The sequence below is a fragment of the Bacillus rossius genome, chromosome 13 (assembly GCF_032445375.1).
Source record: "Bacillus rossius redtenbacheri isolate Brsri chromosome 13, Brsri_v3, whole genome shotgun sequence".
In the NCBI taxonomy this organism is placed as follows: domain Eukaryota; kingdom Metazoa; phylum Arthropoda; class Insecta; order Phasmatodea; family Bacillidae; genus Bacillus; species Bacillus rossius.
Genome location: NC_086340.1, coordinates 12,797,977 through 12,812,993, shown reverse-complemented (window position 1 = coordinate 12,812,993; position 15,017 = coordinate 12,797,977). Strand labels below are relative to the sequence as shown.

The 15,017-nt window shown below is 39.2% G+C and overlaps 1 protein-coding gene across 2 annotated transcripts in view; it reads left to right on the top strand.

Annotated features, from left to right (window-relative positions):
- Positions 1-15,017, top strand: part of LOC134538256 (glycogen-binding subunit 76A) — a 48,987-nt gene that overhangs the window by 445 nt on the left and 33,525 nt on the right. The window contains exon 1 of one of the 2 annotated variants that reach the window (XM_063379407.1): positions 458-548. The exons of the other annotated variant lie outside the window; for it this stretch is intronic. Coding sequence (XP_063235477.1) covers positions 510-548 — 39 coding nt within the window. The 5' untranslated portion in view covers positions 458-509. Of the gene's footprint in view, positions 1-457; positions 549-15,017 lie in introns of those variants that run through there. 2 annotated transcript variants of the gene reach the window in all.

Below are 15,017 nucleotides of genomic sequence, written 5' to 3'. Positions count from 1 at the left end.
GATCTCTACCGAGGTGTTGTTCACCGTGTTCAACGACCAGAATTGAAATTAGGTTTCGAATCATTTACTTTTAAATAGAAGCCGAACGTGTAATTAACACTACAACGAGTCTGCAAGCTTCGATTGTTGTCAGTGTTGCTAGGGAAAAGGGGGGGGGGGGGGGTGGGGATGTGCCGATGTGTTGCAATGCAACCGCCGGGTTGGGTAAGCCACGGTGTATTTTTAAAAGACGGACTGGGTTCCCTGCCGAAGTGGGTTCGTCCGAGCTCATGACCAACCCGTTTCGTAACCCGTGACATCGACGGGGTCTTGTGACGTACGTCGCTTTAAAAAGGTTAATTCGAATGTCAAAATATTCGCAGTTGATCCTGCGCGTCGCGATTGGTGCTTGTTTGCCCGCGCGATGAAGGTTAAAGGGGTGAACTACTGTTAGAACAGGGGGGGGGGGGGATGATGGTGTTTAAGAGCAGTAGCGTCTTGGAAGCTATTGTTTGTGTAGTGGCTTTGTGATGTCGTCCCCAGAGGAATCACCAAGAGGTTTTAGACGAGTACGTATTCGACGTCTGCGCTTAATTCAGGCACACCGAGTTGATTTTAAATTTTCTTGTCATTACATTTTCTTGTCAATCAATTTCTCAAAGGGGTGAGGAAATTAGGAGATATATTCCCCTCACCTCCAAGTCATGAAACAATATACAATACCTCGGTTAAAGCAGTATTTTTTTTTTTAATTTGGGTGATGCAAGGTTACAACACCTAGAACTACAAATCACATGGGAAGTGATGCATATTGAGAAGGATTGTGACCGTCCAAACGTTACGTAAATTTTTGAATACATAAATAATAATATTATTTGTTTAAATCTCCTCCCGAAAAAAAAAAATATCCGCCACTGATTACAAATTTTTAAGTGAACTTAGTGTGGTTTTTTATTATGACAGAGCTCGTGCATTTGTCGTTGGTCCGAAATTTTTTTATCAGGTTAAGCAACGGCAAATTTATGAAAGAGGGGGGGGGGGGGGGGGGTTTAGAGAGAAGTGAAAATAAAATAAAGGCAAGGAGTGTAGTCGCAGAAAATAAATAACTTAATCCTTGCACACTGTTGTTCAGTTTTCTTAAATAAATTATGTTCTTGTTACTGTAAGTTATATTATTGTATGGCACCTCCGCCATGAAAGAGGTTAAATTCCGAAAAATGCCCGTCCCCCTCTGTTTAATTAAAAAAAACTTGGCTACGCCCTTCCAGACAAGACAATTATGAACACTTGATATTTGGCGCTATAAGGTAGTACATTGTAGTACTGTTGTGAACCTTAGGGACGAAAGACATAGCTATCGATCTAAATAGATTCACAGGAAATGACCTTAAAATTAGAATAATTGCAAGAATAATCAAATAACTACAACATGACGTGCGAGACAAAGGCAAAGAAAGCACTGTTCTCGCTTGGAGAGAGGATCTGGTTGGAATCCAGTATCGGCCGTTCTGACTTCAGCTCACGCTACCGTCGCAGTGGCGGACACCGGAATTTATTTCGGGAGGGGATTTTAAAGGAATAATAATAATAAAAAACTAAACTTACGTCATAAACAAGGGGTTTGGGCAGTTAACGTTATCATTCTCGACGTGCATTGTCGCCTTTGTGGGTTATGATTCCCGGTGTGGTGACAGCTCACTTTGCACCCCCCAAAATAACATGTCTCCACCGAGATCTCGCTTTTTTCTCTCTCCATAAATTAAGGGTGAGGGATATGTTTCGCTACTACTGCCGGGAGTTGGAGTGTTTTTAATTTTTTGACTTGACAACGTCTAACAAATCAATGAACGCCGGCTGCACACACAAAAAAGTGTCCCGTAACGCACTTTGTCCCGTTACGCGGTGTCCCGTTACGCTCATTGTAAGCTTGCGCCGCATCTCTCTCCCACTCGATTAGCACAAACATCGATTTGACTTTTTCGAGGCACATTAAAATTGAAACACTCCCATTAGTTTCCTACTTTTCCTATCATCGTCCTATCCTCAACAGAATAACACAGATTGGAAGAAGTTAAATAGCAAACATGTATAAAAGTTATAGTTAAAATAATATCTTCGTTAAAGTAATACACATATTTAATTAATGAGCGCAAATAAAAGTAAATTTATCAATTAAATTGTAGATTTCATTTCACTCATTCTTTGTATCCATACAAAATAGAGATAATTCAATAAAAATGATTCAAGTTTATTCATAAAAGTATGCAATCATTTCATCAATGTTTTGTTATGACGTTGTCACGTTAAACTATCGTCCATAAACCGACTTGACAGACAACAAATTTTTTTAGAGTAGTTGCCAATCAAAAAACAAATTTGGTTCCTATCAGTCATCCTTAATTATTTTATGCAATAATTTATATTCTCCTACAGTAGGCACAATTGTTTACCCAATCGGTATTTATTAAGACATCTGTATTTAAACACGGCGCAAGATCAAAGCACAACTGAAAGATAAAACTTTTATCTTGTTAGAAAGTACTTTATTCAAATACATTGTTTTCGGAATTCTAAAACACTTATTTTGTATGAGCGGACTCCCAAGGAAATAACCAGTGTTTCTATTGGGCAAAAAAAAAAAAGATGATTGAAGGGGGGGGGGGGGGGGGGTTATATTTAAAACTTGGATAGCCATTTGTTCCAAAGTCAATGACCCGTTACATAGTTACGGAAGTTTCAAAGGAGTTTAATATATATATATATATATATATTAAACTTTGGCATTTTGATTTTGTATAAAACCTGGGTATATATTATTAACAAACTTGAAATATCTATGCTCCATACAATCAGGGCCGCAACTAGGGTGGGGGGGCAAGCGGGGCATACGCTCCAGCGCAAAGCTGTGGGGGCGCCGAAATCGCTTGCATTGTAATTCCTACTACAACTGGTAACTGGTTAACCCTTTCATTCCCAAATTATTGAAAATAGAAAAAAATATTCTTAGGTAAAATATGGATGAATATATTATATATATATATATATATATATATATATATATATAATGTGTATATATATATAGAATTACAATTATATTAAAAAAAGAAATTTAATAAAATTTATATACATTCTGAGGATGTGGCCATATGGCAACCATTGGAAAACAGAATTTTCTTTATATTTATATTTATATTTGCATTCACAAGATAGGTTTAAAATTTGTGTTGCCATATGGTATCAAAGGGAATGAAAGGGTTAAAAGTTTTTTAACTTGCATGCCAGGAATGTCTTATCTGATTTACAATATAACGTATCAATATATTTAATGAACAAGTCTAGTGATTATACGGACTACTTTATGGACATAGTGGGTTCATGCATGGAAGTTACAGTAGCACAGAAACTGTTACATGTAGGTACCGAAAATGCTTAAATAGCACCATTTTTTTCCGTGGGAGGGCCCCCAGATCCCCCGCTTTAGTGGTGTGGTATGCGCAAAAAAAGAGGGGGGGGGGGGGGCATTAATCCTTTCATGCCCCGGGTGCCAGAGACTCTAGTTGCTGCCCTGCATACAATTATTTAATTATCCTATTTCACAGGGCCCAGATGCTACCCGTAGTCTACAAGGCTCTTCAGTCCGTCTCGAAAGCTAACCGAAGTTGTAAGGATTTTGAAAACAAGGATGATGCAATCGAAGTTGGATTCACAATTAAAATAATAATAGGAATGGTTAACTAAAAAAAAATATTTAAACCTTATTTATTTACGTGCTGAAAAACTCTGCTAACAAGTTGCTGGTCAGCTGTCGTGGGATAATCATTTGGTAGTTAATACAGTTACTTTCGAATACTGCAAACAGATGACGGATACATCCCGAGATTCCATTGGCTGAAATTTAACAGTAAGATTTCAATAAATTGTGAACCGACTTACCACAGATAGTGTGCACAGGTCGTGCGTAATGCTTGCTGTGCGATCGCTTATGTTTTTTTTAGTTGTGAACCCGGCCTTAGAGGTAACTAGGGTCGCCTGAGTGTCAGACAAGACGATATTGATGACGTCAACCAACATGGCGTCGCTTACGTCATTGCCACCCCTACATTACCACGGGACAAGCGAGGGGAAAATTGATGTCCTGGGCGGGGAACATCCACGAGCCTTTTCATTGAAGAAAATACGTTTCTTCAAGGGGCGTGTTCCGTTTCGGGTCATCCCTACTAATATTATAAATGTGAATGTCAGTTTGTTTGTTACGCTTTCACGCGAAAACTACTTAACCGATCATCATGAAACTTTGTACACATTTTCTTGGGAGGTATTAGAAGTAACATAGGATAGTTTTTATTAAAAAAAAAATATTTTTTACGAAAGATAAAAAAATGTTTGTTAAACAATCTCAAAATCTAGCTACTTTAACGCCATCTAGCATTCCAGTTATGAAGTTCCAACCCTGAGTACTGTAATACCGTTGCAATGTATTATCGACAGTCAAAATTCAAAATTATTTATTTTTGTTACAGAGAAATATATTTTATTGATTCATTCCTATTGTAATGATCTCTGATACCTATTAATGGCTTCAATGCGAGAGAAGCCGCGGGTAAAAGCTAGTTATTTTATATTTCCGTTTAACACGGTTAAACTGTAGACTTTATTGATTGGTCGAACTTGAACAAAATTTAAGAAATCTATACTTACAGTGCATGCTTTTTGCATAATTAACTGGAAAAGTTGTGCAGTATGGATGATGAGAACCAAATGGAATAAATAACTGAATTTTTTTTTGGGTTTAAAGGAAATGCCGTTGGCTACAGCGTGGTATGGTTTTAATTTATTTCAGAAAAATTAGTTTTATTTAATTATGTTAAAATTATAAAAATTCTGAGGCTTTTAAAAACCTAGGTAAAATTAAATTATTTGTTCAGAAATATAATTAAACCGTATCACATATTATTAGCCAGTAAAATTGACTTTAAACGGAAAAAAAGTTCCAGTTTTATATTCTATTTAATTCTCCAAAATGCGACTTTGTCAGCTAATTACTATGCAAAAAGTATTATATATATATATTTCACATTTTGTAGAAGTTCAGCCACCCAAAAAGTCGAAACGTTCAACTGTGTTTAACGTAAATATAAAATAATGACCAGGAACGAGACACCCTTAATGAAACTGACATTCAAGAATCGCATTATATACTACATACAGCTCTACCTGGTTTTTTCTAGAACACGATAGCGAACGTGTATTCCCTACTAGTTCCACCCGGGGTAGTACATTTTGCGATACCGTTTTTATATAATTTAATTGTTTGTTCATATTCAGCTATGATTTAAACGGTGTCGCCCTAACTTTTCTAGTATAGAACACGGTACCGTATAAGCTATGTCATTACACGGATTGCGATTTGCGACATGTCTTGGAAGTACGTGCAGATAAATGCCCTGAAATGAAAGCCTGTGTAAGTAAAAGAGGAAAAAATAACTATGGTGGAGAGAAAATTTCTTCTTCCGTTTGCTGTTACGAATTATGTGGCGGTGTGCCACAAGACTCGTTTAAACTAAAGATGCGCTCCCACTAGCAATGCAATTGCGATAATAATCGATGACTCCGTGTACTCAACGTACATCTGATTGCGCTCGATATGTGTTTGTGCATGCATCAGTCGATTAATCTCGCTATTTATGGCTGGTATACGTGCAGCCTCTGCTTTAAGTTGGCCTTGCAGCACGCGGTGGAATGTTTTGGGAGCAGACTTTTGTGTTGCCTTTTAGTAGATTATATAACGTTTATTTTAGACATATGCTATCGCTGGTTTACACTGTTTGCAGTATTGGCCATCCCGCCTACCCCCTTTTTTAAACATATTTTGTATGATTGTTACACGCTGTTGTGGTGCCCAGCTGTAAACAATGGTCTGATTAACACGTGACTGTACTTAACCTCTTAATGGGTTATCATTGTATTCGTCATTTTTCTTATGCTTGGAATTTCTGTATAATTAAGGGCTAGGGCCCACGTCGTTATGTCTTGTTCCTGCTCCAAATGATGCAAGAATAAACCCTGTGAGTAGCGATTATTCTTCGTAAATCTTTTTTACATAGGTTCATATGCGTATGGACGATGCTCTGTGAAAATCTGTTCTAAAGTTAGGTTATACTTTGCGGTTGCTAATATTAAGGCTGCTAATGCAACGTGTGTTCAGGTATGCATGTCTTTTTTTTTTCCCACCTTACTAAAGTTTAATTATTAACCCTTCTGGCCATAAAAATAACGTTCACTCAGCTTATGGAATGAAAAAGTGGGTTAGGGGAGGGGGGATTAACTATCTTATTTCAAAACTGAAAACAATTACGTGCCGATATAGTGAACTGTGTTTTAAACTGCTTAAAAATCGAGAAGATGCAACTGCCTTGTTAATTTGGTTTCCCTTGGATACCTGATACGAAGCAAAAAAAAAGTATATGGAAACTGTGCTGTATGGCAGCTGTTGTAATGTAATTTTCCACCCGAAATGGATAAAGCTATGTATCGCTTAGTTTGTAGTACAGACTAAAAATGGTGTACGCCGTTGTCAAATTGATTAACATTGAACTATTTTGTATAGTCGTTAATTATAAGTTTTAATATTGTTAAAATTGACTATTTGTCTGTCTGTCTGTATGTGTCTCTCTCTGCCTCTCTCTGCCTCTCTCTGCCTCTCTCTGTCTCCCTCTCTACATCTCTCTCTGACTCCTTCTCTGCATCGCTCTCTCTGCCTCTCTCTCTGCCTCTCTCTCTGCCTCTCTCTCTGACTCCTTCTCTGCATCGCTCTCTCTGCCTCTCTCTCTGCCTCTCTCTCTGCCTCTCTCTCTGCCTCTCTCTCTCTGCCTCTCTCTCTGTCGCTGCCTCTCTCTCGCTGCCTCTCTCTGGTTGTCTCCATCCCTCGGGAGGGCTGTGTGAGGGATGTGGGGAGTGGGGTGAAGGCGGAAGGGGTTGTTGCGCGGGTCCTAGGGGTCGCTGACCGGCCCTGGCAGCGCGCATCGATCCAGCATCCCTCGACCTGCGAGAATGGGCCACGGGGTGAGAGCAGCGAGACCCTTCCCCGGCCGCGGCTGGATCTGGGTCAGCCTCCCGGCTGCACTTCCTCGGGAACACAGCACTGACTAGGGACACACAGCCATTTAGGGGAACACCTGGCTTAGAAATGCACTTATTAGGAACACTCAACATAGAAGTACACTTATTAGAAACACGTGACATAGAAGTACACTTATTAGAAACACGTAACATAGAAGTACACTTATTAGAAACACGTAACATAGAAGTACACTTATTAGAAACACGTAACATAGAAGTACACTTATTAGAAACACGTAACATAGAAGTACACTTATTAGAAACACGTAACATAGAAGTACACTTATTAGAAACACGTGACATAGAAGTACACTTATTAGAAACACGTGACATAGAAGTACACTTATTAGAAACACGTGACATAGAAGTACACTTATTAGAAACACGTAACATAGAAGTACACTTATTAGAAACACGTAACATAGAAATGCACTTATTAGGAACACGTAACATAGAAATGCACTTATTAGGAACACGTGACTTATAAAACGGCAATGTGGAACACCTGACATAGAAACACACAACTTAGGAACACTTGATTTAGAAACACGCAACTTAGGAACACTTGATTTATAAACACTTTAGAAACACACTACTTAGGATGACACGATTAAAAAAAAAACAACACTAATTTAGAACACGTGACTCGGAAACACGCTACCCGGGAAAACACGACTTAAAAAAAGAAACAGACTATTGTTAGGATGGAAACAAACGGGATATAGTTTCGTAAGCTGCGCGGGTTCTAAGTTATTTGGTTCTAACTTAACTGGTTTCTTTATCGCGATATCAACTTGTTGCAGCTTGCGCCTATAAGTTGTGAAAGTTCAGGGAAGTTGCGTGTTTCCAAGTTGACGTGGTTTCGGCGTTTTATTATTTTGATTTTTGCTTGTCCCACGAGATGCGGTTATGCTTGTCACGTTCTTCGCTCGTCGCAGCACGTCTTCTTCGAAACCTGGCGTTCGCACGTTTCTGTCACGTCCACCTTGAAGCTTCCATTCTCTCTCGACCTTCCGTCCGCAGGAACACACGTGGTGTGGTGAGGTCAGGGCCCCCACATGGCCGGTGCTACCGTTGCTATGGCAACGGAGCCCATGGGTCTAGGAAGCCTGCGAAGGAAAGAAAAAAAAAACTTAAAACAAAAAAGTAGACAATTTTAAATAAATCATAAAAAAACAATTGAACAGTAAGGCCTAAATTTAGTTACCGATGAAATATTACACCAGAGTAACATTATTCGGAATATGCAGTTCGTACAGAACGTGTCTGAATCTACAACTGTGAGTAACAAAACCACCACCAATTGACGTGACACCATGTTGACGGTGCAGAACACTTACACTCATTTAATTGCCATTATTCAAAATAAATTTACGTTGACAATCGAAACACTGACTTAAAACTAGTTTTAATGGGTTTTAAAAATAATTGTGAAAAGGTTAAAATATATATAACTAAAAAAATGTACATAAAGGAAAAAACATTTTTTTAATCTCTGTTAGAAAAAAGAGGGGGGGGGGAATCATGACTTCTAGCAACGGGGCCCACAGAATTAGGGGGGGGGGGGGGGGGGCTAGGTGAGATTGCCGTCTGTTTGGGGCATGGCTCTCTGCTTGGGAGTAGTTCCCTGGTGATGCATACGTGCCAGGCACTGTAGTTCGTCATGAATTTGACCCGAGTATTTCTAGAACACGGTGGGACTTAAAGGCGAAATTTGTTTTTAGTTCTTGACGTGTGGATTAATAATCTTACCTTTCAAAAACATATTCTACCGCGTCACATTATGTACAGGAAATAAGGGCTTTACTTTCAACGATTTCAATTAAATAGTTTTGCGATAGCAACAAATTTTCCTCTGGTTTGTAGAGCAATGTTGATCAATGTTCAATTTATCATTTACCAGACGCTAAGTTTTCTCTCTTCAATATTATTTTTCGGGTTATTTCTTGGAAAGAACTTTAGACCATAAATCGTCATATATTTATTTTAAACTTATTTTTTCGTGATGAACCAGCAGTTGAATTCAGAGTTATTTTGCATAGTTCTTCGCGGGCATGCTGTCATTGGACAGTCTGGGTACAGAACGGTATGTCACGCACGGGGCTGGGGAAACACAGCGGACGTTACCGCGAAGATTTATTACACTGTAAAAACTTGCTGTCTAAAATATAATTTGGTGATGTTTCTCTGGTCATAGTTACGAATATTGCTACAACTTAAATAAGCGTAATTCCTTTTTTTAAAATAAAACCGTTAATAAGTCCCTCTGTAATAATGTAGCTTTATAAAGACGGAAGGTTTTTTTTTTAATCGGTACAGTAGTTTTCGAGTTCACTTCTTTCAAAACTAACACTCTATCTTTATTATACTAGTAAAAAATTACAAAATTAAACAATGCCTATCATTATTTTTAAATTGATTTATTAAACTGCGTATCGAGACTTGAGTTACAAATAAAAATAAAAATAGGAACTCGGAGAATGCGTGACTAGTGTTTGTGTTCATAATGATTCATGAGAGTGCGACGCGAACGTATAGTAGTTTTCCAGAAGCAGTTCCTGTAGAACCACCCCGAGAGAGTTCTGCCAGCGGCCAAGAATAAGCCCGACGTGAAAAGAAAGAAATATTCTGGCGATAGGTTTTTTTTTTAAACGACAGGTTAGGTTATTTTTAACCTTCGGTTTGTTGGCTGCGTGGGCGTCTGCGTGTGCGTTCTCTGCTGTCGCGCGCTCTGATCACCGTGATGCTGTGTGGTTAAGGCCGATCCACACGCAACGTTTTCAGCGACGATTTACATGCGCAGGTCACATCGTTGTAGACAAGACGTAGCGTGTAGGCAGTAAAACTGCGCAGTTTTGTGAACTGCGCGGAGACCTCTGAATATATATACTGTATAGAAGTCGCGAGTGGATAGGATTTACTCTACGTTTTTCAGAAGCGTATGATGAGCAGCTTGGGAACTTCACCGATGCAGTGCGCTGCCGTAACGCCCTGTATAGTCTTAGTTGTTATTTACACGTTAGAGCGCAGAACTGTCGCCCGCTGTCATTCCCCGCACCCCCCACCATCATTCACTGCAGCTCAAGGTCGTTCAACAGGAGGGGGAAGGGGTGTTTGAAGAGTTCGACACTTGTCCGCTAGGGACCACCACAAGTCGATGCCCTAGAGATGGTGGCGATTGCGGCGGTGAATTAACCAACTACCTCAAAACCGTATTAGAAATTTTAACTTGGGCTGGCGACTTCTATGCAGTATATATATATTCAAAGGCGGAGACGGAAAACTGAAGCCAAGAGCATTTATGTCCGCGCAGTTTAGTCGACCTGCACAAACTTGTCGTAGCGTGTGGACACTTCCTCCGTCTTCTCCGTACTCGGGGCTCAGTTCTCCCTCGGTATTTGTGCCGGAACAGTGTAATCTGTTCAACGATTACCGATTTGCGACAGTGTTCACGTGGATTTCTAACAGATTTCATTGGTCTTTACAAGTCCTTTCCGTGTTTGTGGCGGCTCAAATCAAAAGAATATAGCGATAGGGACAAAAAAAGTCAAGCGTTTGAAGCACTTGTGCAAAAATACAAAGAGGTTAACATCGCGGCTAACAGAGATAAAATCACAAAAAAAAAAAAAAAACACAAACACATTAATTCTTTGAGGTCGGTATACCGGAAAGAATTGGTTAAAGTAAGGAATTCTCGCAACTGATAGGATAAAACTTGGCTGCAAACTGTGTTGTGCGGACACGGCTAAACTGGCAACCTTTTGTTTGCACAGTTTTGCATGCGCAGTGAAAACTGTGTACAAAACGTTGCGTGTGGACCGGCCTTTAGTTCGTTTTTCTCCCGCCGTCGAAAGAGATTGCGCTGTTATCGCTGGTTCGCCTGAAATTGTGGTCTAGCGATTGAATCTCGGTGCGCAAACTGATGGGATGAAATACATACGATTGGTAAAGGTTAGCTATGGGTCGAATCGCCATTTTCTTATAATTCCGATCTCGAATTCGAATCCCAGAGAATACACACCTCGAATCAGAATTCAGGCGTCAAATTATCGAAAATGTACAGTAAATGAAAATGTTCGAGTGTGGCGTTGGAACATTCTATTCTTTGTTGTTTCACAAATTAAATTTTCCAGAATCAATACATATTGTAGTTTTATTTATATGATTACACGTTTAAAGTACAGCATCTTGGAGAATGGTAAACAGAAGAAAAATAAATTGACCTAGTTAACTTCGAATCTTCTTTTCTCGAAAATAGAATCCTTCAAATAGGATTTGACTGTATTTTTTTGGTCCATCCCTAGTAAAGGCCGTTGTTTGGTAAGACGTCTTAACTGTGAAATCAGCAAACATTTATTTTAATTTCAGTACCAACGTAAGTTACGTGCATAATTGAAAGGGAGGTGTAAAATTATAAATTTTATAATGAGATTCCGGGTCACACACAAAAAAAAAACGTCCACAAATTAATGTACCCGAAATAGTTCCATATAATCACCTGTGTTACCGAAAGTGTAACTGATTAATTTAGCTCCACTGACATATCACAAGGCTCGCGACAATTTATTATCCTCGTATTTTGGCGCGTGAAAAAGTAGATATTAAAAATAAATTAGCGAAAATCTGTTATTTAAGCGTGGAGCTAGATATTGCGTATTCCAGAAGATTTCGTTTGGAAATCTACGTTCGACGGCCGATCCCATTAACAGCGTCACAGAAAATTTCAACTAACAACACTTTAGGTGTTTACACAATTTGAGTGCCTTCTTGACCGAGGAAAACTTTTAGCAAGACCTCTGTGGTATGTTTACTGGAAAAAACACTGTGTTAGGGTGTCCACATTTTGAAACTTCAGGGAAGTTGTAATTGATTAGGAGAAGTCGGGTGTTTTACTTGTAAATCCTGGAAAAGTCATTGATATTCCGTAAGGATAATAGTTTGAGGGGAAAATGTCATGCTCCAGTCTGTGATTACTCAGACTGTAAATTAATTTTTTTGAAGAGAAATTTTTTTTTGAGGGGGGCTAAAATTTTCGAGCGTTACGAAAATTCCTATCGTTTGAGGGGAATAGTCAGGTGCGTGGTGGGGGAACCGGTAGAGGAGGAGAGTGCGTCAGCGGCGACGCCACTACAACGCATGCGTGGTCAGATGGGAAGGTTTTTTTTATATATTTTCAGTTGATGAAGTTCATAGTCATACATGTTATAAAATAGCTTATCCATGATTCTGTTATAATGAAGCGGAAAAAGAATTAGACTAGATGTGGGAATGGCGGAGTTTGGATTGTATTTATTTATTTATTTCAGAATATTGCGAAATAGGCAAGTTATTTTTTTAAGAAAATCAATCGTAGAATTTTTTAATTTTTGTTCAATGAAAGTCTGGGGACATTATTATTATTTTTTTTTTTACAGATTTGTTTGTGTGGACGTGCTGTGTGTGTGGACATTCGCCAACAGGATGCTGGAAGCTGTGACGCCCAGCGATCATAAAACGGCCGCAGATCTCGCAGCGCGGCGTGGCTGTTAGAGGAACGAACATTAAGGGCGCCGATGCTGCACAGGAAGCTTTTGTGAAGGAGGAGGGGGGGGGGGGGTTATGACGTCGGATCTGGCCCGCCACAGAAAGCCTGGCGCGACTCCACCGTCTATAAATGCCGCGGCTCTATATACACATCCCGTCCGGGGGTGGAAAAATGGAAAGGGGTGGAGGAGGAGAGGTTAAATTGGCCGCCCAACTGTCGCCAACCACCTGCGCTCATTAACGCTCAGTAACGGATCGACATGATTTTATTTTGCGTAGAGATAGTGAATGAGCCGGATAGTGACACAGACTACATATAATTATGTCATGCCATTCCAAAGGGAGTGGTAAAAAGGGGGAAAATTCAGATATATAATAGAAAATTATAGAAGGTACATCATAGAATCAAAGTGAGTTTGTGTCTTTTCTCTATGTACGCCACTTGGTCGTATAGTAGCGTCTGGAAACATTCCATCCTTCTCCTTGCGCAACCCATCCGCTTAGTAAGTTCGTTGCTGCTAGTGAACTAAATGCGCTAATAAAATTTTAATTTAGAACCTCGTCAATGGATAGTGTTGTCTTGGATTTGTAACGATTTATCGTTTTGTGCGCCCGTCGCGTCTTGTGTAAGGGTACTTCATGTAGTAGAATATAATTGAATGGATTGCCTCAAGTTGTTCGGGACACACCGCTGCTAATAGTTTCCCTTGCGAAGACATTGGAGTTAATATGGCGGTCCCGCACGCCATTTTGATTTTTTCTTCATTTTCTCGCCGTTATTTCTGGTTAAGATCTATTTTTTGTAAATTTAACACTGTAAATAGTTTGCATTTTTTTTCTGTTACAAATATTTTCCACATATATTTTCTAAGTGTTGTATAATGGGTGTAACAAGCGCGCAAGTAATAAAAAATAGAAAAAGTATATAATTTGAATGTGATAAAAAAAAAGATACTATACCATTGACTCGAATTGCTCTTTTCATCATTACCCAATATAACTTATTCACTGTAATTTTTTTGGCACAATTTTTCGTAACTTCGTGGGGAGGTGGGGGCGTATATTCCCGCTACCCCCTCCCCCCTCTTCATCACCACGTCCTCAACTGGCCATTACCAACCTGTTATAAATAAAACTTTAAGAAATGTGTCTAGCGTATGTATATTTTTGGTTTTTTTTTTTTACATTTAATAACTTTAAAAGGAGGGGGGGGGGGGGTTGTAGTTTCCCCTCACCCCCTCCCCCCTGATACGCCTTTGTGGTGAACCAATTCTTGTTCCTTGGCGAGCCATTCGAGTTCTCGAACTCTGCAAACTGCACTGGGTTTTCTGAGCGCAGATGGTCGAAGCATCAGAGCGTAACGATCTTGTTCGGATCGATACCTCTTGCCGGTCGATTAGACATCGCCTGTCGCGGGCGTGGAAGAGATAATCCTTGTCGCGCTATCGCGCTATCGCGGTACGTGATCACGTGTTGATGCGTGTGTCGCTGCGATACGAGAACCAGGCCTTTAAGCCCCTTTCACGTAATCATGTCTCAACACCTATGAAGACTGCAGTAACAGAACAGATGGCGACCACTTTCGCTATATTGGTACCACTCAGCTTGGTAACATTATAAAAAAATTTCATCTTGTGTACAATCTTTAATTATAAGTTTTAATTTTTTTTTTTAAATTTTTAAATACTTATAATTAGCGTCATTTGATAGCTCTGACGACGTGTTCCAGAACTGTCGACTATTCGTCACACTATGTAAAACAAAAATAAGCGTGAAATTTTAATTACTAAATGCAGCGTGTATCTTAATTGTCCTGGAAATTGTAAAGTACCAAACGTCAGCGTTCTTAGATCACTGGCCATCTCCATTTGCCGCGTCTACAAGGGGCGTGGATCCAGGCTTATCCTACTAAAAAAAAGAATAAAGAATGACAAGAGGGAGGGGGTTGTCATGTTTTTTTTTTTTTTTTTAAAGATTACGCAGTCTGTTTGTAATTAGTTTCTTTCAAAGCGTTGTAATATCAATAACATAATGTCAATAATTTTTTCAGAATTTTTTTATTATGTATTTATTTTTTTGTTTTATTGCAATACAGTCTTATCTTCGATTCTCCGCCATGTAATGTTACGGTTGCCGCTCAAATCCCATGTCACTATATAGTAAGTTATTAGGGAATTTGTAAAGTTATGAAAATACATGTTACAAATATACGAAAACTAACTTAAGAGTTCTTTGAAATGAGAAACGATTCAGGCCAACGTTCATCCACTGTATCACCTCGCTCTGCATTAAATTAACAGTGCACACTAGATATTAAGGCCCCCGCCTACCCTGGCGCACAACACGGTGTGTAGAGCTTATAAAGATACCACGCGATTTGAAAACTGCTCAATATT